The 25,889-nt window shown below is 33.8% G+C and overlaps 3 protein-coding genes across 4 annotated transcripts in view; all 3 read left to right on the top strand.

Moving 5' to 3' along the window:
• Positions 1-25,889, top strand: part of LOC143205871 (putative ATP-dependent RNA helicase DDX43) — a 279,365-nt gene that overhangs the window by 28,499 nt on the left and 224,977 nt on the right. Inside the window, exon 3 of one of the 2 annotated variants that reach the window (XM_076418907.1) lies at positions 3,649-3,798. The exons of the other annotated variant lie outside the window; for it this stretch is intronic. The gene's annotated coding sequence lies outside the window, so the exon portion shown is untranslated. The remainder of the gene's footprint in view (positions 1-3,648; positions 3,799-25,889) is intronic. 2 annotated transcript variants of the gene reach the window in all.
• Positions 11,734-14,510, top strand: LOC143205878 (chromatin assembly factor 1 p55 subunit). The gene is made up of 8 exons (XM_076418916.1): positions 11,734-11,902; positions 11,981-12,212; positions 12,264-12,460; positions 12,802-13,023; positions 13,088-13,288; positions 13,347-13,523; positions 14,150-14,233; positions 14,290-14,510. Exons 1-8 carry the CDS (start codon positions 11,872-11,874, stop codon positions 14,388-14,390), a joined length of 1,245 nt encoding a protein of 414 aa, XP_076275031.1. The 5' UTR covers positions 11,734-11,871; the 3' UTR covers positions 14,391-14,510.
• Positions 15,414-18,246, top strand: LOC143205908 (homogentisate 1,2-dioxygenase-like). The gene is made up of 5 exons (XM_076418930.1): positions 15,414-15,478; positions 16,651-16,720; positions 17,405-17,488; positions 17,900-18,034; positions 18,093-18,246. The coding sequence occupies exons 1-5, from the start codon at positions 15,414-15,416 to the stop codon at positions 18,219-18,221; spliced, it is 483 nt and encodes a 160-aa protein (XP_076275045.1). The 3' UTR covers positions 18,222-18,246.

Below are 25,889 nucleotides of genomic sequence, written 5' to 3'. Positions count from 1 at the left end.
AAAGAGAAATCAAAATGAGTAATTCTTTTTTAAGAATTATAACTTGGAACGCAAACGGACTAAATCAAAGAGTCCGGGAACTAGAATTATTCTTAAAAACATATAACATAGATATAGCTCTCATATCGGAAACACATTTTTCTAAAAAAAACTACATTAAAATACGGGGTTATGATGCTTACTGGACACTACACCCCAGTGAACGAGCTCGAGGCGGAACAGCTTTAATAATTAAACAAAATATACAACATTTCGAACAAGAAGAGATAAAAAATGAAGAAATACAAGCTACGATAATTAGTATCGAAAAAAACGGGGCTGAAATAAATATTGGCGCTATATATTGTCCACCGAGACATAAAATGACACAACAACAATATAAAGATATCTTTTCAAAATTAGGCCCACGGTTTATTATTGGTGGAGACTTTAATGTTAAACATACAGCTTGGGGTTCACGAATAATAATACCTGGAAAAGGAAACGAATTACTCGAAGTCATTAACCTTACAAATTGTAATTATCATTCAGGGCGCGAACCCACTTACTGGCCCACAGACAGTAATAAAGTCCCAGACCTGCTGGATTTCTACATTACAAAAGGCATCTCATTAAATCAAATTAGTACAGAAAGCTTGTGCGATCTAACATCTGATCACACTCCAGTATTGTTAACACTGGGCGCGACAATCCTAAGAAAAGCAAAAAAGCCTAATCTTACCAACAAATATACTGACTGGGACAAATTCAGATTAATACTGCAGGAACAAATCAGTTTAAAAGTAAGACTTAAAACTATAGATGATCTTGAGCAACAAACCAAACATATAACTGAACAAATTCGGTTAGCTGCAAAAGATGCTACCCCAATTGCAAGAGAGAAATCAGAATATGAAGTACTTTACCCCCTCGAAATTAGAGAAATGATAAAAGAAATACGAAAAGCTAGAAGAGTATGGCACAGGACCAGAAATGCTGCTGACAAAACCACGTTTAATAGAATTAGTAATCAGACAAATCAAAAGATCAAAGAATATAAACAGAATTGCTTTCAAAACTATTTAAGTGAATTAAGCCCACAAGCAGACAAAGATTATTCGCTATGGAAAGCAACTCGAAGATTTAAAAGACCAATTATTCGAGTACCGCCTATTAAAAATGATCGAAATGAATGGGTTCGACGCGACAATGAAAAAGCAGAATTGTTCGCAGAATATTTAGCTAACATTTTTCGGCCTAATGATATATAATCTACCATGGATACATCTCCTATTTATCAACCCGATGTAGATCTAAATCTAATTTCTCCACTGGAAGTTGCCACTGAAATTGATAACCTCAATCCTAAAAAGCACCTGGTATAGATGACATTTCACCTGGATTATTGAAAGAACTGCCACGAAAAGCAATCATCATGTTGATATATATATTTAATGCCTGTTTAAAGCTGAAGCATGTCCCGGAATGCTTTAAAGTTGCACAAATAATTATGCTCAAAAAACCTGACAAACCTGCAGAACAAGTCGAATCTTACAGGCCTATTTCGCTACTACCTGCTATATCAAAGCTATTTGAGAAGCTGATATATAAACGTGTTAAACACTTGGTAACAATACCAGATTTCCAGTTTGGTTTTCGAAATCACCATTCAACTATCGATCAAGTGCACAGAGTAACTGCGTCTATTGAAAGAGCGTTTGAAGAAAAGAAATACTGCCCTGCAATATTCCTGGATGTCTCACAAGCTTTTGATCGGGTTTGGCATTTGGGATTAATCTGTAAGATGAGCAAATTGTTACCGCGTAACTATTGTCAATTGCTGGAGTCATATTTATTCGGAAGAAAATTTAGAGTATCGCACGAAATGGCGTTCTCGACATTTAAAAATATCTCGGCTGGAGTTCCACAAGGTAGCGTCTTAGGCCCTCTCCTGTATCTGCTCTACACTGCTGACATTCCAACAACAAAAGAAACACTTCTTGGAACCTTTGCTGATGACACAGTTATTATGGCAAAAGATATATCTCTGCCTAGGGCAATAGAAAAAGTGCAAGTGGCAGTCAACAAAATCTACAAATGGACAAAAGATTGGAAAATTCAACTTAATAGCTCCAAATCTATCCACGTTAATTTTGCATTAAGGCGAAATCATCTTGACGGTAGATTAAATTGGAAGCATCACGTTAGACAAAAAGCAAAACACATTAGAACCAAAATAAAACAACTATACTGGTTAGTCGGAAGATACTCTCAACTTGATCTAAAATCAAAGAGGTTGATCTATAATACAATTATAAAGCCAATTTGGACCTATGGGGTGCAAATATGGGGTTGCACTAAAAATTCAAATCAGTTAGTCATACAGCGCTGTCAAAACAAGATTCTTCGATTGATTACCAATGCCTATCGCTATGTAACCAATGAAGAACTGCACGATGACCTGGAAATCAAATGGATTTGCGAAGTTGTGCAGGATTTCGCCTTGAAACACGAAGGAAGATTACTAAATCATTCTAACGTGGAAGCAATACAACTGCTGGACAGCGCACAGGATGTCAAGAGATTGAAACGAACAAAACCATACGAACTTGTGTGAACATTTAGTGTGTATTATTAGTGTAAACTATGGCTATAAGTTAATAATTAATAAATAATTGTAATTTTATAATTGAGGAATACATACTGATGTATTTTCTCGCACTCGTCTTGCTTGCTAATTAATCCAAGCACATAGGAAAAGTAGTAATAAATTAATTGTAATAATAATAATAATTAAGATTGGACTAAGCGTATCTAATAAAGATGTTATAAAAAAGAACATTAATTTATTTCATTAATTTAGAGTAGAATATAGTAGAATATAATATAATTTTTAAAATATTTTTTTAAAGATATTGATGACAATTTTACGGTTTTCCACTTTTGAAATTCCTATCCTTTGATTGCTTAAGTTCATGCTAGATGTCGCGCGCCGCTTGTTCTCTTTCTCTAGTTAATATTTTCGCAATTAATTTGTAGATTTTGTAGATTATTTCTTATATTCCCGTTTTGATTACTATCTTTTCCTTTTATTAATTAAATTAGAATTACCCGTAATTTATGTTGTTGGATATTGTTTTCGTCTCTCATTCAGGAGAATTGACGTACCCGCATGGGAGGTTATGTCTTCGTTCTGTTTATACGTTTTGTTTATTTTATTTTATTATTGTTGTGTTTTTAGGTTTTCTTATGGATTAGACCGATCTTGTGTGATTTGGCGACCTACGACTTGTTTGTTTTACCCCCTCACACCACTTGGAGATTTTGTCGGACACCATCTGTGTCACTAGGAAATTTGCTTGTGCTTGACGATTGAATACCACCAGACTAGGATTGTACTTTTGTATGAATATTTGGTATTATTTCAGGGTGAGTTTAGATATCATCTTTATCCGCCTTTTCTTATTCGGAATTGATTAATTAGATGACCCTTGTGTTTTGATTTTGTAAGGCATGAAGTCCACTGAGATTACCACTCCGTGGGACGGTGAAGTGACGCCGTCAATATGTTTTGATGTTGTTTAACTACCTTTGTTTTATTTTATTTTCTTGCTAGTTATTTTCCCACCAGGATATCAGCAGTGTATTTATGTTTTTTCTATTTTTTAGGTTATCTGCGTCCAGATTCTTTGGCAGAATTGACCGTGATTTATTTGGAGATGATATATCCGAAGCTATCCGTGGCACCATGCAGCCCTTCTGTACTCGATGATTAAACGCTATCAGATTAGGATTTTACTTTTGCTTGGGTACTTTCGGGTATGTTGAATATTATATTTGTTTTTATTAGACTTATCTGTTCGAAAATGTATTAATTAGATGACTTATGTGTTTTGATTTGCAAGGTATGAGGTCTATTGAGATTACAACCCCGTGGGTCGGTGCAGTAACTTCGTGAATGTGTTTCATATTGTTCAACTACTTTTATTGCCAATCATCCTCCCATAGGGATATCAACAGTTTATTTATGATTTTTTATGTTTTAGGTTAGGAATTCTTTGGCAGAGTTGATGGAATTGATTGTGTCCTAGTGGTGGAAAGCATTTTGGGACTATTGATACTATGAATTTGCTAGTTTTCTACACCATAAGATGAGTATTATTTGTCTTGTTTTATGAGGTGTGTCTCTGTCCTTTGAATGATTGTTTTAGATGATTGTGTTTTATGCAAAGGTTGTTAGGAGGTTATTTTGCGAAGATAGATACGACCTTGACGATATGAGATGATATGAATTTATGCCATCTCATTTGGTAAATTAGAAAATTTGTATTTCTTCATGGATTTTGATATTATTTGTCTATTTGAGCAGTCCTTAACCCCATTTACTTATTCTCTTTATTTTTAGGTAGGTTGGGCGACAAAACGAGACTACTATGATTGTGTATGTGATGAAGGTGCGGATCTGTAGTGCTATTGCTCACACTAAAGCAAACCATCAGCACCTCTCGATCTTCTCCATGCCATTTTACATGATTGAAGCATATTCTCCCATGCTCGTCATTCCGGATGGTCAGCTTATTTTAATTGTTTAATGGTTCCTATAATTTGGCTTTTTTTTCTTGCTTATTATTATTATATTAATTACTTAATGATGCTTTTATTATAGCAACCATTATTTTGACTTAAAAAACTATGTAATAGTTGCATGCAGTAGCACTAACATCTAATAATAGTATGCCTAATATTAATCATTTTGAATGTCTATTTGTGGGATTGTGGAATTGTCTGTGCCTATCTCTATGTTTCTCAAGGGGCATCTCTTATATGTATAGAGAGTTATCTTGACATAGCTATTATTCGTATTGTGCTTTATTGGTTTAATTAATAATGAGGGTTTATATTACTGATTTCTTCTTGTTGTTTTTGTTATTATCAGTTGTCAGTTCTGGGATTGCTGGACTTCAGCGATATTTTCTTCTTCATTAATAACTTTGTTTGCCCAATCATTCAATATTTCAATTTTCTTCTTGTTTGTTTTGTTGAGTGCATTTCTCATTTCCATCTGATCATTCGGAATTTTATAAAGATCTCTGGCGCTCAACCTTTCGGCGTTTGTGCATTAATTTATGATGACTATCTTCTTGATCTTGGCTGCATCCGCATACTCCTTCCGTGATTTCCAGTCTGAATCTCTTGATGTATGCTTCCATGTTTCCATGGTTTGTTATCAGTTGCACTGCTTTTCGGTTTAGCTCTAAACTTTCAAACCCTACTGTTTTGCAGTGCTTGTAAGTGTTGACGGCATGCATATCGCCATGTTTTTCTTCTAGTATTCTTATGGCTTCTTGTACGGCTAGAAATTCAGCTACTCTCTGTTAATTCCATTTTCTTCTAGCCTGATGCATGCCTCTTCCTCCGTCCCGTCGCTCCTGCTTTTTCCTGCTTCACATTAGCATCCATCCATACCTTCGCTATGTGTCTTCCTATCTCGTACTGCTCGGTCCCCAACGAATCCACGGTTTTTCTCATGGCCAGCACATGTATTTTTACTCCGCCCTTGGCGGGCCTTGTCTATAACCGCATTTTTCTGCCGCTCATGCTCTTGGTTCGGCTTCTATTGGTAGAGGAACTACTCCTGCGATTACTTGTAGCGCGCTCGTCGGTGCTGTTTTAAACGCGCCGGTGATTAGTATTGGGGCGTATCTTTGAATCGCGTTTAGCTTCCTCTGAGTGTGTACTTTATTTACGTACCGTCCCCATTTCTCGGACCCTTATAATATGGCTGGCTTTACGACTCTCTCGTATACATTTTTAATTATGTCCCTTACCTTATTTCCGTACTTCCTGCTTATGGATCCCGCCGTTTTGGCGACGACGGTTTCGACCTTTTCTTTAATCGCATTCAGATGGTTAATGTATATTTTTGTCTTATCCAATATTACTCCCAATTACCTCATCTGGTCTTTAGGAGTTATGATTTCTTCGTTTAATTTAATTCCTATCTTCAGAAATCTGGTCCTCCTGGGTACTACTGGGATTTATCTCTTGCGGTCATTTCTTCTTTTCTTCAATTCTTCCATCGTAAAGGGGATCTCCTTTGGATATATCATAGCTTCCGATTTTTCTATATTGTAATGTGCTCTTGAATATTCTTTCCATTCTAAGCATTTGCGCCAGCATTTGTTCCATTCTTCTTTAATTTCAGTAGGTGTTCGATGGCTGATTGCGATGATTTGGTCGTCGGCGAACGTTTGTGCTCTCACATGTGTCTGTTGTGTGTCAATATCAGCTATCTTATCGAACCAGGAGTTGATATTAATCAACCATAGAGTCGGGCCTATGCTCGACCCTTGTGGGCACCCCTTCTCTATTCCGAACTCGATTTTGTTGCTGATTACTTGTTGTTTTTTAAGTTCATTATGACTCAGTCTAGTTCAGCTTCTTGTATTTCTTCTTCGTCTTCTTCTTGTTTGCTCCATTCTCCATTGGTGACCCTTGTCATGATCCTTACAAGTTGTTCTTTTTCTTCCTCCTCTTGTTTTGGATGATATTTTTCTACCTTTTCTTTCTCCAGGTTATACATATTGCCCGGTTCTACATCTTCCATTATTTCAACTATTTTCCCCCTGCTGACTCCTAGAGTCTTTATTATTTTGCAGACTCTAAGCCATGGTTCAATGTCGAATGTGTTTTCTATTTATAATTATTTCTTCTACATGCTTCTTCTTCTTTTCTTTGACAAGCTTCTTGAATGCTCGCTTCATTACTCCATATTCCCTCACGAGGTCGGTCTTATCCCCGTCTTCTCGTCTGATCGAATCGGCTTTTCTTCTAAGTTCCAATTTCTTCTGTTGGCGTTCTCCATCCCATCATTCGTTGTCTTGTTTTATTATGATGGTGGTTGTTTTTAACAGTTTAGTAGATTTCTTGAAAGCTGCTTGCATTTGCTCCGCTTGTTTTTCAATTTCGTCTATTTGCATCGTCGCCCTTATTTCTGTGCTCGCGACTAGCAACCCGTCAGTGACTCTTTGCCAGCTGGTGCCGTGATAATCAAATTTTTTCTTCGATGTCTTATTTCTCTGGGGTTTACCCTCTATTTCTAAGGTTTGTGGTCGCTTAGTGTCTCTTCAGTTTCTTCGTACCGTCCAGTTAATCACGTTCACTTCTGGTCACTCATCAATGTTGCTGTTTCCACTACTACTGATAAAGGTGGGAGCTGTTTGTTCATTCTGCACTAATTCCAGTCGGTATGATATGGTCCAGATTATCAGATTTGAACCTTTGTTGTTATACAATAAACATAAAGTGTGCTTGGCATTAAAATCACCAGCGACTATCCATTTCTTCTTGTATTTCTGCCATTGTTCTTCTTTTTCTTCTAAGCAATTTATGTTGTCTCCTGTCGGATGCGCGTATACGTTGGTTATTAGTAAATCGTAGTCTAATAGTTTGACTATGACTTTGACCGGTCCCGACATTTCTTAGTTCTTGTTGCTGGTTCTCGCACCAAGATTATGTCATATTTTTCTTTGTCGGCTTTCGCTCTCATGAGCTTGTTGGCCTGGATGCCTTTTTCGATGTTTATCTGTAGGATTTTTAGAGCCATTTCTGTTTCATTTCTTCGATGGCTTCTTCTTTTCTTTTCTTGTATATTGGACAGGTCCTATCATTTACTCTATTGTTTGAGTTTACCTCCGGTGCTCCTGCTCTTTTGCAGTTCGCACAATTCGTGGTGCTACTCTTGCAGTCCCTTCCCCCGTGCGGTCCTGCATATATTTAACAACACTGTGCGCTTCTACAATTTATCTGCTTGTGCCCGAAACTGCTGCATTTATAGCATAGTAGAATTGCGTTGAAATCATCAACGAATTGTCTCAAGTACCCTACAGAGACTTTGCCCTTTTTTAACACTGCTCTGTATATGCTGGGAATTGTTTCGATTATAACGTTGTTTCTTTCTGGGTTTTTGCATATATATTTCTTTACTACCTTGATGATTTCTTCTGGTTCTTCGTTGTTGTCAGTCTTTTTTCTTTCTTCTTGGATGATGTTCATATTTTCTTCGTTTTGATCAGCCAGATCTTTTATTATTTGTTCGTCTGTGATCTCCCTGGATACCCCTGTGATTCTGAATTTGGGACGTTTTTCACTATTATCGATTTTGATACCATGTACATAGCTTATTTCCAGTCCACAGTCCATGTCTGTGTACTCTTACGTGTTTGAGGCCATCTCCTGCTAACTCTTTACGGGTTAGCTTGCCTCTGGTGGCGGCTAATGTCTCCGCGCCACTTGCTTTTTCCTTTCTGATTTTAATTTCGTATATATTATTAATCTGTTTCGGATTTTGCCATTCTAGATTAGGTCTGGTGGATTTCGATGCCTTTGACTGGGCTTTTTGTGGGTTTGGCAGTGTTTTATTTTCATTATTCTTTTTGTCGCCGCGACCTCATTGTACGTACAGATCGTATTGGATGTATTTTCGGTCTGTAACTCCACGGTAGTCATCTCGATTCTTCTGCTGATGTCGGTCTGCGTGCTCACATCCATCATCACTGGCCTGGCGAGGACTGCTGGAGAATACTCTCTTGCAATAAGGATCCTATTTTTTGTATTCTCTTGTCTGTTTCGTGCTGTATTTGTCCCAATTTTCTGTTTATCATCTCCTCCACCATTGCTTCCGCATTCGTAATGCTCTGGACTTGTATAGTGTTTGGCATCACGACTGCGGATTTGGCTTTCAGCACCTTTTCTGTTACTATGTACATTTTCATTAGAATATTCGCGACGCGGGTTCTGGCTGTGGAGATGAATCGATATGTCTTATATTTTAGACAATATCTGCTGGTTACGAGCCTAACTTGCTCAGTCACATCTTTCATGACGTCAGCCAGTTCAGTTGCACTCAATCCGCGCAGTCCTCGTCTGTAGAATTCGAAGTCAATGGTACTGTCTGTCTCTACTATCTTAGTATTCTCCATTATAGTGTCTAGAACGCTGTCTCTAGATTCCACTGAGCTTCTTGCGCTCCCTCTCCTGCTCCTGCCCCCGTTCACTTTAGCAGGAGCGGCCACAATGTTCCCCAACCCGCTCTCGCTACTAACGGATATGCTCCTTGATCTGAGCTGTCGAGTAGTTGTGACCCTATTGTCGATATTTCTTTCGATGACGATTTTGATAGTTTTATCCATTATATATAAATTTATTAAATATTAATAATAAAGGTTAATAATAGTTATAAGTATTAGAAGATGCCTATTAGTCGATATACCGATTTGGACAATTTATAAGCTGTTTCGATGAAATACGTTTCGAGATAATAATTAATTCAATATATTCCTGGAAATTACTCTAACAATTACTAATAAAGAGATTATAAATACCTAAAATTCACTAAGAAATAATATAACAAGATCTGTTCTAAAGCTCTAAATATTCAATATTTCTTGGTATATTCAATGTGAATCTATGATCACTCGTAATGCACCACACCTACAGTTCTAAGGATATGTTACTGCTAGTATTGGGAATAATCGACTATCGACTGTTCAGTAAATGACTACTTTTTACTATCGACATTTTAGTCCGCTATTTTTGGTTCGACTGTTTTCAGTCGTTATTTTCGGTCCGACTGATTTTATTACTATTTACTATCGGCTGTTTCAGTCATTTATGTCTAGTTACTATTTTCAAATGCATGAAAGTAATGCGCCGAATTTATGCTTATATAGATTTATATGTAATATATGTGGTTTTATGTTTTTTTTTAATTTGCTTGTGAATAACTATATATTGTAAATTAATGTAGCAGCATTTTGGAACGCTAGGTTTCGAGGGCAATAAATTTAAATTGTAAATGATAAATAGTAAGATACTTTTGACTAGTATAATAGGTAATACTTTGTTTGGACTGGTATAATAGGTAATACTTTTTTCACGATTTTTGTCCAAGTGTCTTGTTTGTCGAAACTTTTTTCCTAAAATCTTCAAAACTAAAATTAGGTTCCAAAGGTTTCAGAAATTGTATAGATCCAAAAGATTTGAAGAATTTTTTACAGTAGCAGATGTTAAATTTCCTTTAAAAATATTAACTGTAAAGAGGTGAATAAAGTATATTAAATATTTGTAATAAATACATTTTCTGATAGGAAAACTCTACTTTAATATTCAACAGATTTTATTTTGTTGGCTATTAAGAAGAACACCACGGTTTTTATTTGTTAACGAATGGACTATCTTAACAGAATGTGTTCAACTTTTAGAGCCCATTGAAATAATTGCCACCGGGTTATCTGGTGAAAGATATCCCAACGATGTCTTTAATTATACGGTTAATAAAAGGACTGCAACATTCCATCAAATCCAGGATTTTAACAAGTGAATGGGGAAAAAATGGTAAAATTGTCTATTAGATGTCATCAATAAAAGACTGGCTATTTGAGAAATAAATACGATATGCGCGAAGTCCACATTTTTAGGTCCTAGATATAAAAAAGCAGGATTTGGTATTGCAAATAATGCTGAGGCGATACAAAAAGTTATCACAAAATAGATTTCTTCTGTTCTAACTTCAAAAAATACAAATATAGTTCCATAACTCGAAATTCAAGACAAAGCTACTGACCAAGAATGTATTGACATCTGGAGATATTTTTGATAAAAAAATGGCTAGAATGAAAGAAATAATTACTCCAAATACTGCAGCAACTTTACAGATTTAGCAATATTTGGAAATTCCATTTATTGGCCGTTTAGAAAATCCATTGAATTTTGGCAAACCCATAAAATGGAACTACCTGAATTATGTCAGTTACACGTAAAATATTCCTCTATACCCGCAATGTCTGTCCCCTGGGAACGAGTTGTTTCAAAATCCGGGCAAATAATTAACGTTGAAGTTAATAATTAACGAAAAGTTGCACGTGATAATATTCATAGTAATTTAAAAATATTTCCGTTCAAAAATAAAAAAAATTTTATTTCAAAAGGGTTTGGTAGTTATTGTACGATCATTTTTAGGTTCATCATGGTTTAGATTTTTCAATGATTAGGTATATGTTTACATTTTATATAGTAGTTATGGTTATTGAAAATCTTTTAGTTATTAGGTTTTATTTAAGTTGTATTGTACTATTTATATTTATTATGCTATGTTATTTAAAAATAGCAATTAATATATTAAAAAACGATAAAACATTTGTAGTGTTCTTATTCCATTCCTTTTTACACATCCACAGATCCATTCATATAAAAGTAATCCTACTTCTTCTTTTTTAAAGTTATCTAGGGAATGAATATTTATACACGTCTGTCTCGCTTATACCACCATTAGAGAATATAAAGACATTTAAAATTAACTGCTCCAAGCATTTATCTCCGTTCCTATCTCACATTTTATACAGACTAGAATTCGTACATCTTCGTCTGACATCACCAATGGAAAAAAAGTCGAACCGTGCATTTAATTGAAAATAGTAATTACTATTTCGTATAGTATATATAGTATTACAATTTTTTTGACCATCTGTTTTGCGACTATCGACTGTTTTCAGTCGATAGTTCCCAACGCTAGTAAAAATTATGTTAAGTTCAATTCAAGTACTATTTTGTTACTGTTTAGTTACTACTTTGATTTTGAGGCATTCTTGTTTGCATTATTGAATATATTGTATCCATAATCTACAAAATGAATATATATATAATCTACGAATATATAGCAAATATATTTTCTTATGTCATTTTGTAATTGGTAGTACTGAGCTTCATAATTTGAAAGGTTGCTTTCTTGGCGGGACACCTGAGGCCTCAAAATTTTTATATCGGTATTGTGTACCTTCTTATATCATTTTTGCGGAACTACTTTATACATGCTTTATACCCTGTCTGTTTAACATGGCAACTGCAGGAAATAAATGTGAGGCCGGTTAGTATAATTCTTTATCGTAATTTGTACTTAACGATATCGATTTATACCGGTCCATACACTAACTACGTGTTATAGAAACTTTTGATGATGCCCTTGAAGAGGGAATTATCAAGGAAGAATACAAAATATGGAATAGCAATGCCATATTACTTTACGACTTGGTACTGGCTCATATGTTAGAGTGGCCTTCTCTAACAGCACAATGGTTACCAGATGTCACACGTCCTGAGGGAAAGGATCATTCGTTACATAGATTGATTTTAGGCACTCACACTAGCGAGGGACAAAACCACCTTTTAATTGCTAGGTAATTCATTGATTTAATATTGTTCTTAGTTTATTAGTTTTGTGTTTTCAGAGTTTTAGTACCGAATAAGGATGCCCAATTTGATCCATCTCATTATGAAATTGAAAAGGGGGAATTTTGTGATTTCGGTTCTGTTTCTTTGAAAATCGAAATTAAGATAAATCATGAAGGTGAAGTCAATCGAGCCAGATACATGCCTCAAAATCCTTCTGTTATTGCAACCAAGACTCCGTCAAGTGATGTGTTAGGTATGTACACTTTAATGAGCATTTGATAGTTGTCAAATCGTCGAGTACTTAAATGAAAATAAAAATTACTATTATATTTGTTGGCAGTTGTATAGACCATGATTTCAAAATGGAGGTGTTTCAACAAATTTTGACTTTTTTTTGAGAATTTTTGAAAATGAAAAAACAGAAATTGGTTTTTTCCAACCCAAAATTCTCCATACAAGACCACTGGTGAATACCAAAAATTAGTAATTACAAAACTGATAAAAAATGAAGACTAGAATGAGTTTATTCCATATTTCCCAATGCTAGCTAATATAATTGGCCTATTTATAATTGGTGCTGTTATCTATTTCCAGTATTTGACTATACCAAACATACTTCCAAACCCGATCCCAGTGGGGAATGCAACCCCGATTTACGCCTTCGAGGACACCAGAAGGAAGGCTATGGTTTATCCTGGAATCCAAACCGTAATGGGTACTTGCTATCTGCCAGTCATGATCACACGATTTGCTTATGGGATATTAATGCCACACCAAAAGAAAATAGGGTTATTGACGCCAAAACAATCTTCACAGGTACTGGTATTGCAGGTATTTTATTTCTCTCTGATAGGATGTACTAACTGAAATTATTTTGAAGGTCATACTGCCGTGGTAGAGGATGTTGCATGGCATCTATTATATGAGAGTTTATTCGGATCTGTTGCGGATGACCAAAAATTTATGTTTTGGGATACCAGATGTAATAATACCAGCAAACCTTCTCTTACTGTAGATGCTCATACAGCAGAAGTTAACTGTTTAAGTTTTAGTCCATATTCGGAGTACATTTTGGCTACAGGTCAGTGCAGTTTTTCGGTTTTTGTGCTTACTAATAGCAAATAACGGTTAACTATTAGGATCTTCTGATAAAACGGTGGCATTGTGGGATCTGCGCAAGCTCAAGTTGAAATTGCATAGTTTGGAGTCGCACAAGGACGAAATTTTCCAAGTTCAATGGTCACCCCATAACAAAACAATCTTGGCTTCTTCAGGAACTGATAGAAGGCTTCATGTATGGGATTTGCGTAAAATTGGTAAGTTAATATTATAATCTAACTAAATCTAGGCAGCTCGATAATTTTTAAGGAGTAGATAAAACTATTCCAGCGAATATTTAATACATCAAAACGCAAAAAATCTAATAACAGATCAACATTTAACCTTTATGTCTATAATTATTGTTTTTTTTTTATTTTTCTGTCTGTCCTATTGTCTAACTGTCTTATTGTCTGGCTGTCTTCTATGTGCCCAATGAAAAAATTCTTCAGCTCTTACGTTTATTACTAAGAGATTGTTATTCTATTTTTAAAATATATTGATTATAAGGGTTTGCTGAATTTTGATACTTAATTTCAAAGGTCCACAAAAATATCACTATTTTTTAAAATATTTAGAAAAAATATACATCTTTTTAACCTAATATTTTACTATTTTTATTTTCTCTTAAAAATATCGATATATATTTTGTAAAATGTCGTTTTTTGTTTATACCGCTTTCGCGATAAATAATGATGTTATACAACTTAACATAAGGGAAATACTGGAAAAAAATCGTATTGTCGTTCTTTATTAACGAAGTTTATTGAATAACCCGGTATTGATATAAATCACTTGATTTTGTGTAGAATATAAAATCTTGTCATGTCTTGTGTTAAATTAGGGAAAGAACAAAGTGCCGAGGATGCTGAAGATGGGCCACCAGAATTGTTGTTCAGTCATAGAGGTCACACAGCCAATATTTCTGGTAAAACCAAAGCGACTAACATTCAAACAATTATTTCAATATTCGTTTTTATCTAGACTTCAGTTGGAATCCAAATGAACCTCGGGTGATCTGCTCTGTATCAGAGGATAATATAATGCAAGTGTGGCAAATGACTGAGTGTATCTATAATGATTAAGGACCCGAACAGCACACTTCGGATCCAGAAACACCCGCTTCTTAGATTAGCCGTCATTTTTTTATTGATTTGTTCGTGTAAAATACCTTCCAAGTTTTTGTCGGTATTAAATTTGTTTTTTTTGTCGTTTCTATATGAAAAACTAGGTTTAATAAATTTTTTCATATTACTAGCCAAGTTATTGAATGTTGTTATGTATAGTTAACTAACGTTAACTTCTGGGTAACTGATTTAATTAGGGTTATTTTAAACTAAAAGAAAACTATTGACTTTATTTACTCAAAAAATGAAACCATTTGCTGAATAATACCAGTTAGAAATTTATAATGTCTCCATATAAGGAATATATATGAAAAACCTGCTAGTGGTTTTGTTTTCATCAGAAACATACCAAAAGTAATGACTATTTGTACAATGTAATTCACAACATATTTGACTGCGACTTCTCCCAGAAATTTAACAACGGCGGGTATTTCATATTTGTAGGTGGCCATGATTGTTTTGTCGGTCGAAGATTGCGATGAGTTCTCTATAAGAGAAAAAAATCTATTAGAAAATCATTATAAAATATTTGATACTACTGTGATCAAAAAAGGTGTAAAGTAGTTTCAATAATGCTCTTCTGCTCTATGGGCTGTTTGATATGGACTAGACAGTGGTGACAGAACCTCTAAATTATTTTAACTGTTGTAGATCTTTTAATTCAAAATTTACTGTCAAATATATTGTTATAATAGTCACTAGAGAATTAAACGAAAACGTATGGCGATGTTATAAATTATGCAAAAAAAATGTTTATATTTCTTCACTGTTTTCTGAATACTTAAGGTATATTGTGACAAAATTACTGAGTGTGAACTCGCTTCCATATGTTCCATTTAACTTCCAGATAATTATTAACAAAACTGTTAGTTATTTATTTAAGTTATTATTATGGGACATTGTAGGAGATACTTTGAATTATATAGGAGAATCATTAGCAATTTTAGTAACAAATGCCATGACAGCATCAGAGGCTGAACAATGTTTTTCAACACTGAAGCGGTTCTTAAAAATTCAAAAACTGAAGATGGTTTAACAGTTAATAGGTAATTTCAATGAAAATTAAAAGAAAGCTGTTTTTTTGCAAAAATTGCAGAAATTATTGCAAGTGTCGTCACTGAAGCTGGATAATGGACTCGCATTAAATACCGATCAACAGATGTTATTTCTAATAAACCAAATATGTACTGCAGTAGCAGGTGTTGTTCGAGAGCTAGAATACTGAATAGCATATCTCCCGATATCGTCGAATTTGCCGTGTTTAAGTAATTTGAACAAATATAAACTTTCAGCCAATAGCCACTATAACGCTATGAAGGGGCAGTATCTAGGGGATTGTTACTTGAAATAGTGAAATTTGCAAAAAGCACTGGTACAAACTAAAATAAAAGTTCATAATTGGTTGAATTCTTGGTTTTCAACATAATGCCTACTTAATTTTATGAGTAATGATCGTGTGTTTCATTTACAACAAATATGTTTTAAGCATATTTATTGATTAAATAAAATGATGTAATATTTATGTACAGTTAAATATCCATACAATGGAATGTGGCCCGAACGAATTCGAAATCATTTTAATTTATTCTTGCTATAAAAAATCTAATGAGAAAACAAAATTAGGAATATTATATATAAAATAATCAAATATATAAATATACAAACTTAATTCAATATATTATATTTGAAGCTTGTAACTTAAACCTTTAGGATTGGTGAAAATTGAATATATCTAGAAAATGGTGTATCAACATTGGTTCATTTTCTGATGTATGAGATTCTGCGCCCAACTTTTGTTTATTAAAGGCTGACTCTAACTATAGAACCAATGTGGACTGTAGCGAAAATAAATTACTGTTATTTTTTAAACTGAATCTTTGGAAACTACCTATTATTTATCTTTTAATAAATTAAAATAGATATATTATTTTTTGTGTTGGGTGACAAAACATAGGTAATGCTCTGAGAGTGACTGCAGAAGACAAGACTTAACTTTAGTTGTGTTCTGTGGTTTGGTGGGAGCATGAGAAACATAAAATGTGGCATGGCAATGAAGAAAAGGAAAAGTGCTCAATATCAGAATGTTCGGTCTCTTATTCTGTTTAATCTACATAATAGAAGAGCCCTGCAAGTCTACCAGGTTGGTCTGTTTTGGTTTTGGGACAGAATATTGCAAACCACATTGACTGAGTCGAGCGGGATTTAGATTGTGTTCCAGATTTAAGATTGTCGAAGTAGAAATCAAGATTACTCGGATGTGGCTTAACGACGACGTAATGAACTTACCCGTAATACATAAAGTTTTCATAAAGTTGACACATAATTTCTCTTAGGTTCGACAACCTGATATACGTTTATTATAATAATAGAATATTTAGAATGTGATGAGATATTTAGAATGAATGTGTTTATGTACGAATAACTTAAAATAGATTATATAATGCCTGATATGTATCATATAATTTACATAATAATTTTGGTTCATTTTAAAATAGAATATTTTGTTTTATCATATGAAGAAAACGTTCAAAAATAGTTATTTCATGTCTAACTTAAATCTAAATTCATAGTACAATAATAATTTTTAAATTGTGCAAAACAAGATATTGACTCATTAATATTTTTATTGTACGTTTTATTTTTATATTAACATTTAATTAATATACAAGTAAACAGAAAAGAACTAATATGAATATCGTAAGAGTTAATTTGTTTACGATTTATTCTTGTTGGACTTTTTATATAAGAACCTTCTACATAATATAAACAACATATGTGTATAAAAACCAACGAGTTTATATTGTTTTTCAACAGTCGAGATTCTATCTAAAAAAATATGTTTATAATATATTGTCTTATTTATTATACCTTATTTTAATAATCTATTCAAAATGATATTATTCTAATAGTAAATTCATTTATATTATTTCTATACATCATTATATTGTAGTATTTAAGTGGATTTGGATCAGAACAATCCACAAAAATGCCCTTACGGGCTTTACGCTCAGCAGTTATCTTGGAACAGCGTTCACTATGGCGAGGAATCAGAATTTGTGAGTAGTTTTTCGATTATTTTTACGGGAGCTCTCAATATGTGGCAACTAATTTCTAAGCGTAACTGGTTATATAAAATTAAACTATCTTTTGGACTTTACCTTTTACAACATTTGATGGCGCCAATATAACTCATAACTGGAATGATGAGAAACCTGATCCTAATCAGGTAACGTTATTAATATGCTGGTATACTAGGTGTATCGGTAATTGCTTCCCGTCTTTTTTTTCACCAAAGAAAACACGTTATTTAAAATGGACAGTTCATATCTGTAGAAAGATTCAGTTTTTGCCTCAAAATAGGTCTGTCACTAATGTTGGATCCATATTTCAACTATTGTCACATATCGACACAAAAATTCCGGTTTGTTGCGTTTAAACATGGTCATATAAATTAATACAATTTTCAGGCTAAAAAGGGTGGATTTGTACCAGGCGGTGCTACGTTACACTGTATTATGACACCCCATGGTCCGGATAAGAAATGTTTTGAAGAGGCGTCCAGTGAGGCACTCAAAGCTTACAAAGTGGCTGTAGGCACTCAGGTTTGTAGTTGCAATAAAATATGTTTGCAAATATTTATGTATTAAATTGATATTTTAGGCGTTTATGTTTGAAAGTTGTCTAGGATTAACAGTAACTAAATGGGGTTTGGAAATATCAGAAAAACTCTATTATGAGTATTATAAATGCTGGGAAGGACTGAACAGCCATTTTACTGGCCCAAAATAAAAAAAACATAACTGTGGTACTTTACACTACTGAATACAACATCCTGTATGAAGTTATCTCAGATTAATTTTATTTTCAAGAACATGTATAGTTATTTGTCAAATATAACAAGATTTCATGGGTATTAAGCATAAAAAACAATTTTTAATCAATTTGTTTCTCCAAATTATGTATCCAAGCTAGCAAAACGTATAGATCACAAATTTCAACAACTATTTTTCGACATAAATATACAGAAGCTAAATTTGAGTATAAAAATATTAAGATTATAACTAAATTGGAGTTCTAATAATAACTTATTCCATAATGGTGGTTATATTCTGTTAGCATAGCAACTCAAATATGGTATATTATACAAATAACTAAAACGCTTAAAACTTTTCGTTTCTGTCGGAACTTCTAAATAGAAACTACATAAAAACTCTCTTCTGCCAAAATACATGTTTTTCTATGAATACAGTGTGCAAAAATGTTAGTTCAATGCATCTACTATTTTTTGAATTTTGCACACATAAATATATAAAGCGAAATTTCCAAATGCAAAGATTTAGATCTACTATTCTGTATATGAAATATAATTTACTGATATTAAGTATAAATCTATAATGAGATTTATTAAATATATAACACGAAAGATCACAACTGTCTAATAACTGAATGATTTGTTGCTCTCGTACTATTAAAATAATTCATCAAAATTTCACAAAACAAATCAAAATGAAAATTAAGACTGACGTAACTTAATAAATAAGCGTTTGTTTTATATGGTTAATAACATTTTTCCACTTAAAATTATACCTTGAAGATTATGTCGGATAAATTTTTAATTAAGCTAATGCGTTTTTTTTACTTCGAATTTTTATATATAACATTATGGCGAGTACAGACCTGAGCAATGGTTGCTAACATTTTATTATATTGCAAACTCTACTCTATGCTTGCTAAATATATTAAAATTTAAAGACCTTAAACTTAACCTATAAAATTAACGCTTCAAAATTTGTATATTGAGTAGTGTTGGAAACAATCGACCGAAATTGACTATCTTTTGACTACTTTTTATTATCGACTATTTCAGTCGCTATTTTTGGTTCGACTGTTTTTACTAGTACCTGTTTTCAGCCGCTATTTTCGGTCCGACTGATTTTATTACTATTTACTATCGACTGTTTCAGTCGCTTAGTTTTAATTACTATTTTCGGTTCTACTAGTTCATTCGACTGATTTTTTAACGTTCTGGCCTTCCGTCCTAGCCGCGACCTTGAAAGTAATGCGCCGAATTTATGCTTATATAGCTCACTGTTTTATATATTTCATATTTTTGATCTTTGATACACAGAAAAACTTGAAAGATGGTCTGTTTTCGGTGAATTCAAGTTTTTATTTTTAATTTTTTGAGATTTTTGAAATGCTACAGGCCTATCGCGCTAACCAGTCACCTATGTAAATTACTTGAGCGCATGGTCTGTCATAGGTTGATATATGTGATTGAAAAGACTACTAAATAATCGTCAGAAAGGCTTCATTAGAAGATACCCTACACTTGATCACTTGATCGGGTTTCAGGAGGACCTTTGTGAGGCCTTTAATACGGGACAACATGTGACTGCAGTTTTTCTTGACTTAGAAAAGGCCTTTGACTCCATCAATATTGATAACATCCTGAACAACTATCTAACTGGGAAATAGGGAGCAAAGTGTTCGATTTCATTGCATCCTTCTTGACTAACAGAAGCTTTCGGGTCAGGGTTAATGGAGTAATATCAACAACATATCATCAAACCAACGGTGTACCTCAGGGCTCATGTATTAGTCCATTACTATTCATAATAGCCATGAACTCCATTAACGAAGTCATTCCCACTTATATCAACGCCAGAATCTATGCGGATGACGTGGTTATGCACCACAAACTTACAAACCATAAGTATAGCCAATCCCTATTACAGAATTGCCTCGATGAACAACCTGTGTGGGCCGGACGAAATGTGTTGAAGTTCTCAACAGAGAAGACCGTCAGTGTTCATTTTTGTAGACGGATTAACTGCTCGCGAATAGCAACACTAATGATGGAGTGTAAGAAACTGATAAATGAACCAGAACACAAATTCCTTGGCTTGCTGTTTGATCACAAGCTCAACTGGCTTCCACACATAAATTATATCAAGGATAAATGCTTGGCAGACATAGGTCTACTGAAGACCCTTTCCAACATTAATTGGAGAGCACATAGAATCGTTGAGCAATATATATAAGGCGCTGATAAGAAGCAAATTAGACTATGGAAGCCAGTGCTATATTACCGCACTCCCATCATATGTGAACAAACTCAATCCCATCCAAAACGCCGCTATGAGAATCATACGGGAGCATTCTGCACTAGTCCAGTTGAAAGCTCGAGTAAGAAAGAAATCACTCGAGTCACGGCGAGAGCTCCTGCTTCTAAACTATGCAAGTTCCTTTAAATTTCATCCAGAATGGGACCAGTTCACTACCTTTTTCCCACCGAAGAGAGACTGGACCAATATAAGGAAGAGGCACTTAAGCCCTTCATTAGTTTTCCAGAGGATATGCAAACGAATAATGATTGTGATCCCAGATGCGAATTGTAGAATCACTACTATACCACCATGACAGTTCTCAAGAATATATATGTATGCTATGAAGGCTCTGCACAAGGAAACAAATAGTCCTTCTACAATAAAAACTTTTTTTAAACAGATAATTGAAGAGAACTATCCGAATTATCTTGTTATCAATACAGATGGTTCAAAACGAGAACTTTGTGGGTGCCGCTTATACGTCTATTCTACTTGAGAGACACTTTTGTCTTCCATCATTGACTAGCGTTTTCACCGTGGAGCTGCTGGCTATCTATATGGCCCTATCTGCCTTGGAAGAATCACAGATTAGCGAATCGATACTAATCGTATCGGATTCTATGAGTTCTCTAGAGAGCCTAAGATCGGTAAGAACAGTCCACCCTCTGGTCACATCCATCAGAGAGATACAGACAAAGCTACAATTTAGGGATGTACGAATAACATACCCTTGGGTCCCCTCCCATAAGGGAATATCTGGTAATGAAAGAGCCGGCAACCTGGTAAGTAGGGAAGAGGAATCAATCGGGTTAAATGAACTGTTCAGCAAAAAATATGCCAAAGTTTATAGAAAGGCCTAAATAGGCAGCTGACCCAATTAGAATGGGACTTTCTATTTTATAGTATATATATTCTATTATTTATAATTTGCTGTGCAATATTGTATGCTGTTGATGTTCTTATAGCGCCTAATGTGTCATTGTAACTTGCCTTAAATAGCCCAAGAGGCTGATGGGTTTATATAAGTAAATAATTTTTTTTTTGAGATTCATCGGTGATATGTAATACGCTAAAAATTTTTAAATAAAAACCGCAGAAACTTAATATTTGATCCTAAAAATGCTTAATTTTCTAACGAATGTTACTGGCAAGAGGGGGCCTCCAATATCTCGTTCCTGCCCAAGTAACTGATCCTAATGAGAGGCCTAATCTCTTTTGTCTGGTCCTTCGGCATTTTCAATCAGAGTCATAATAATCAGCGAATTAAAATTCATCAAAACAAGCTAAGCGTTGAAACAACGTTTGGCAGTTTATAACCTATAGTAACTATAATTAATATTTTGAAGAATTTTGCAAACGTTTGACAACCAGACGATATTTGCAGGCTGATTTGGTTACTTGTTGGAACCTGTCAGACAGCATTCTATTTCTTTTTAAATAAAACAAAATTATTTTCACAGTTTCACACTAAAACGAAAGAGTTTAAATAATAATGTCAAATTACTACTAACTTTATTTAATTCGTACAATATCTCACGCATTTTAAAAATGTATCAAACCCTTCCACATGTAAAAATAACCACCCGTTAACCACACTGCACATAACAATTGAGAGTACAACATTTTCTAGCTACAATATAAATAAAACCCATTAAATACAGTAATTTAGAAAAGAGTCTCTTACCTATATATGTTATTCTTTAGGTGGTTATCATAACACTGCGGTATGAAGATGTTACTCTTTCAATTTTTCCAACATTTGTCTAAATGTGCTTGCTGGCAGGTTTATTTTTTAAAAGATACGACTATAATATTTTCTAATAAGGACTGCGACTTCTTGATCTAACTCATCTTGTAGTCGTCAACAGTTATTATGTTCATACTACTTGTGCCAGAAATAATTTCTTCGCGATTAACGCATGTCTCACCTTCAAGAAAATAATTAAATTACTAGAATATAACCATACACCATGCAGTAGATATAAATTCGTATTTGTCCTTACCATTCTTGTCTCTATCGTTAACGGGTGAGTTTCTTGAATATATATCTATTTTGTGTCGCTAAATAGAGGTAATATTTTTAATTAATTGTTTTATTAAGTCTACCTCAGTGAAATTTCCACATGTTTATATACAGGTTTTTTCTCTTGGGACTATACATATATTCTAATGATTTTAGTTTATTTTGTAGTGATTACAGAATTGTAAATGTTTCATATCTTTAGGAATCTATAAATCTATCTATAAAAATCGATAAATACTAAAGTTGTATGAACATAAGAATTCTTAAATATTCTAAGAGTCCTTAAGAAGATATTTTTATCGTAATCTTCAAACGAGTTGGATATCAATCTTATTGGTATTTTCTTCCTTATCATAACATTGTTTATTATGTTACTGACCATACTTAATAATTTGATATTCTTTAAAAACGCGTACCGTCGAAACTGATTGACGAAACATTCCATTTTATTGTAATTGTGGAAAAAATGGTTCTGAACAAATGAATACGTGTCTCCAAAACAAACGATGAAAAACGTTGAAGGATTGTTGGGGTCCGATACTTTCCAAAAAGAACCTGATGCGTCACAAGTTCATTTAGATCACGAGAAAATACCGCAAATGGCATTAGGCAAATTTTCCTCGAGTGTTCGCGCATGGTCTTGCGTAGAGATCGAATTATACTGTTCGTTCATGTCTGTACTCACCATATGATTAAATGCGAGTAATTCAGACTCGCCTCTCGGACACTAGCTAAGAATTTTAATTTGTATTTTATAATTTTTTTTAGATGATAGACCAATTAAAGCCACCCTATTAGGCAGGGCTATTCTGCTATTGTGTTTAAGCTGCAGACCTTGACAATTGCAGAATCATAACGAAAAGGAAAAGACACTGAAGAGTAATTGGTAATTTCAAATAATATATTTATTTATTTTATTTTAGAAACCTATCTTTATATTTGATTTAGGTGATCATAGATAAGATGGTTTGGATTATTTCTCGTTAAAAATTGATACATTTAAAGAAAAGGCTGGTAATATTTCAGAATGGTAATATATAAGAAAAAACTTACATCATTTTACATGTATTCTTTTCTCAAGACAAATGAAGATTGTCCTACTTGAAATCTTGGTTGAAATGTATGTGGAGCAGAAGTATGATTAAGGTAATACGATTATAATAAACTTAAACCATTGAATACTACTATTTTCTGAGCACAACTAATTAAACCTATATTTACTTTTTTAGGTGATATTCGGGCCAAGATGACCCTTTAAATTTTAGTGGAGACTGAAACTCAGCAAATCCTCAGTAACAAATTGAAACAAATCAAATTGCATATATTTGTTGAAGCATTTATTAAGTAAGGTCCTGTATGTGCGTAGTTATTGAGACCTTACATTTCTTTCAAAGTGAATGTAAAGAGAATATGTTAGCACTATTACTGGTAATAAAATTATTGTTTTTGGGTTGTTTTATTCCAATATAGGGACCAATTTGCAGTTCAAGATGGAATCAGTTGTAACTTATATAAATGTATGATTCATTATTTTTCAGCGTCGAACTAAAAGCAACTGGGATCTGACTACTTACAGAGGTCCTCGTCGGCAGTTGCACGGGGACTATCAATAAGGTCTTTTTAGAGGGTTGTTCTTTCACTAACATAGAGCGATTCACCATTAATCTATTTTTACCAATCAAATTATGTGAAAAGTGCTATCATTAGATATAAAAATTTGAATTGGTTATGAAGGTAATCAATTTCTGTCTCTAGATTAGCAATCGACAAATTGTTCATTTGTTGATTAACTGTTAATTAGTACTGTTTTGTATAGTCTGATTATGCAGCCTAATGATTTCAAATGATGAATCAGTAGTCTGTCTCTTGAGATGACTACATTAGGTGAATTCTCTAATGGCTCTTAATTGTAATAAGGCATTGAATACATACAAAAAAAAATTGCTGGTTTAACTTATATACTGATGCCGAATCAAATGTTTTGAGGTAGTGCTTGAGTGAAGCATTGTTGGGCTATATTTTGCAGGTTCTAAATTACAATACGAAATGGATTTAAAATCTTTATCATTCAGTTTCCATGGTATAACTAAATTTATATTTTGTCCGGTGGTATATTCTCTATTGGTTTCGAGTTATAATGTGGTATAGGTGCATAATAACTCTTGTTTATTGGATCAGTAGTAGGTGTTAAATGTTCTACTGGTTATCAGTCTTAACACTACTAAATTTGCATAAATAAATAGTGTTAACGTCTATGGTATAACCGAAAAGCTGTGCTGGAATGCAGGGTCGGAATGTTGTTTGGTTAATTTTTATTGGTTTTCGTTTTTGGTTCGATATTTTTATTAAAGGTAATTTAGAGAGTTCTACGTTAACATCAGGTGGTATTACTTCTACTTTTCATTTTTAATTCGCTGGCAGATGCATAAAAATAAATGTATCTGATAAATGTTCTGCTGCAGCTGTGTCTGCTTCACATTTTATCGTTAAAGTTCATCAAGTGGCACCTTTTCTGTTGTTTCTTGATTATGGTGTAGTACTAGATGCATAATAATAATTCTTATTATTCTACAACTATAAATTTGTTTTATACCTTTGGAAGTAAGTTACGACACGTTATAATATGCCGGTAAGTTCTCTATTGGGTTTGATTAGCTATAATTTTAGTTTTTTTTGTCTCGGAATGTCAGTCGATCAATTTTTATATTGATATAGGATGGAAGTTAATTATTGGAGGTTGACCGTTTGGATGCTTGTTTATTAGTTGCAAAGGTAGGTTTAAAGTTGGGGTTCGCAAAAGGCGATTGTCTCGCAAAATCTTCTTTACCAGGTATGTCCTTTGTGCCTGATTTTTTTCAAACCAGAGCCATCAAGTTATGCCTATACACTTTTCTGTTTGTGTTCATCACCTGTCAGGCATCTGTGACTTAGCATGCATCTAGTGACAACTAGAGTGTGCGTAGTGTACCACTTTTCATATTTTTATTATATATTTATAATTATTTTGTGTCGGTGCTTGCCATCCTTCTCTAAGCTTTGCGGATTTCGGTATTTCCGCCTGGAACCTTATTGCCGGTGACGTTGATAGTTTAGTCTGTTCTTTGTTGTTACTGCTCCACTGGAAGAATATATCTTCCTGGTCTCCTCCCGAGTCTGAGTTGCTATGAATTTTAGTTTGGTTCTTCCTGTATTAGTACTCGCCTCCTTCATTACTTGTTTGGCGATTACCGTAAGAGAGCACGCTCTGTTTTCTAACTTTATGGTTTCTATTTTTTGTAGTCCCTTGTGGCCTTTCTATCAATCTCAGATTCATCCTTTGTTCCA

Source organism: Rhynchophorus ferrugineus, unplaced genomic scaffold (assembly GCF_030347505.1).
Source record: "Rhynchophorus ferrugineus isolate W39M unplaced genomic scaffold, kcgeb_rfMv2 rfM30, whole genome shotgun sequence".
NCBI lineage: Eukaryota > Metazoa > Arthropoda > Insecta > Coleoptera > Curculionidae > Rhynchophorus > Rhynchophorus ferrugineus.
This window is presented reverse-complemented; position numbering and strand designations above follow the sequence as displayed.

Excerpts from the sequence above, each read along its gene's own strand:
- LOC143205878 (XM_076418916.1), top strand. The coding sequence starts at position 11,872 with ATGGCAACTGCAGGAAATAAATGTGAGGCCG. Across the intron at positions 13,524-14,149 it reads ATGGGATTTGCGTAAAATTG|GGAAAGAACAAAGTGCCGAG; the intron begins GTAAGTTAATAT and ends GTGTTAAATTAG. Across the intron at positions 14,234-14,289 it reads TCACACAGCCAATATTTCTG|ACTTCAGTTGGAATCCAAAT; the intron begins GTAAAACCAAAG and ends GTTTTTATCTAG.
- LOC143205908 (XM_076418930.1), top strand. The coding sequence starts at position 15,414 with ATGTTTTTCAACACTGAAGCGGTTCTTAAAAATTCAAAAACTGAAGAT. Across the intron at positions 16,721-17,404 it reads ACGACGTAATGAACTTACCC|AACAATCCACAAAAATGCCC; the intron begins GTAATACATAAA and ends GATTTGGATCAG. Across the intron at positions 18,035-18,092 it reads AAGTGGCTGTAGGCACTCAG|GCGTTTATGTTTGAAAGTTG; the intron begins GTTTGTAGTTGC and ends TTGATATTTTAG.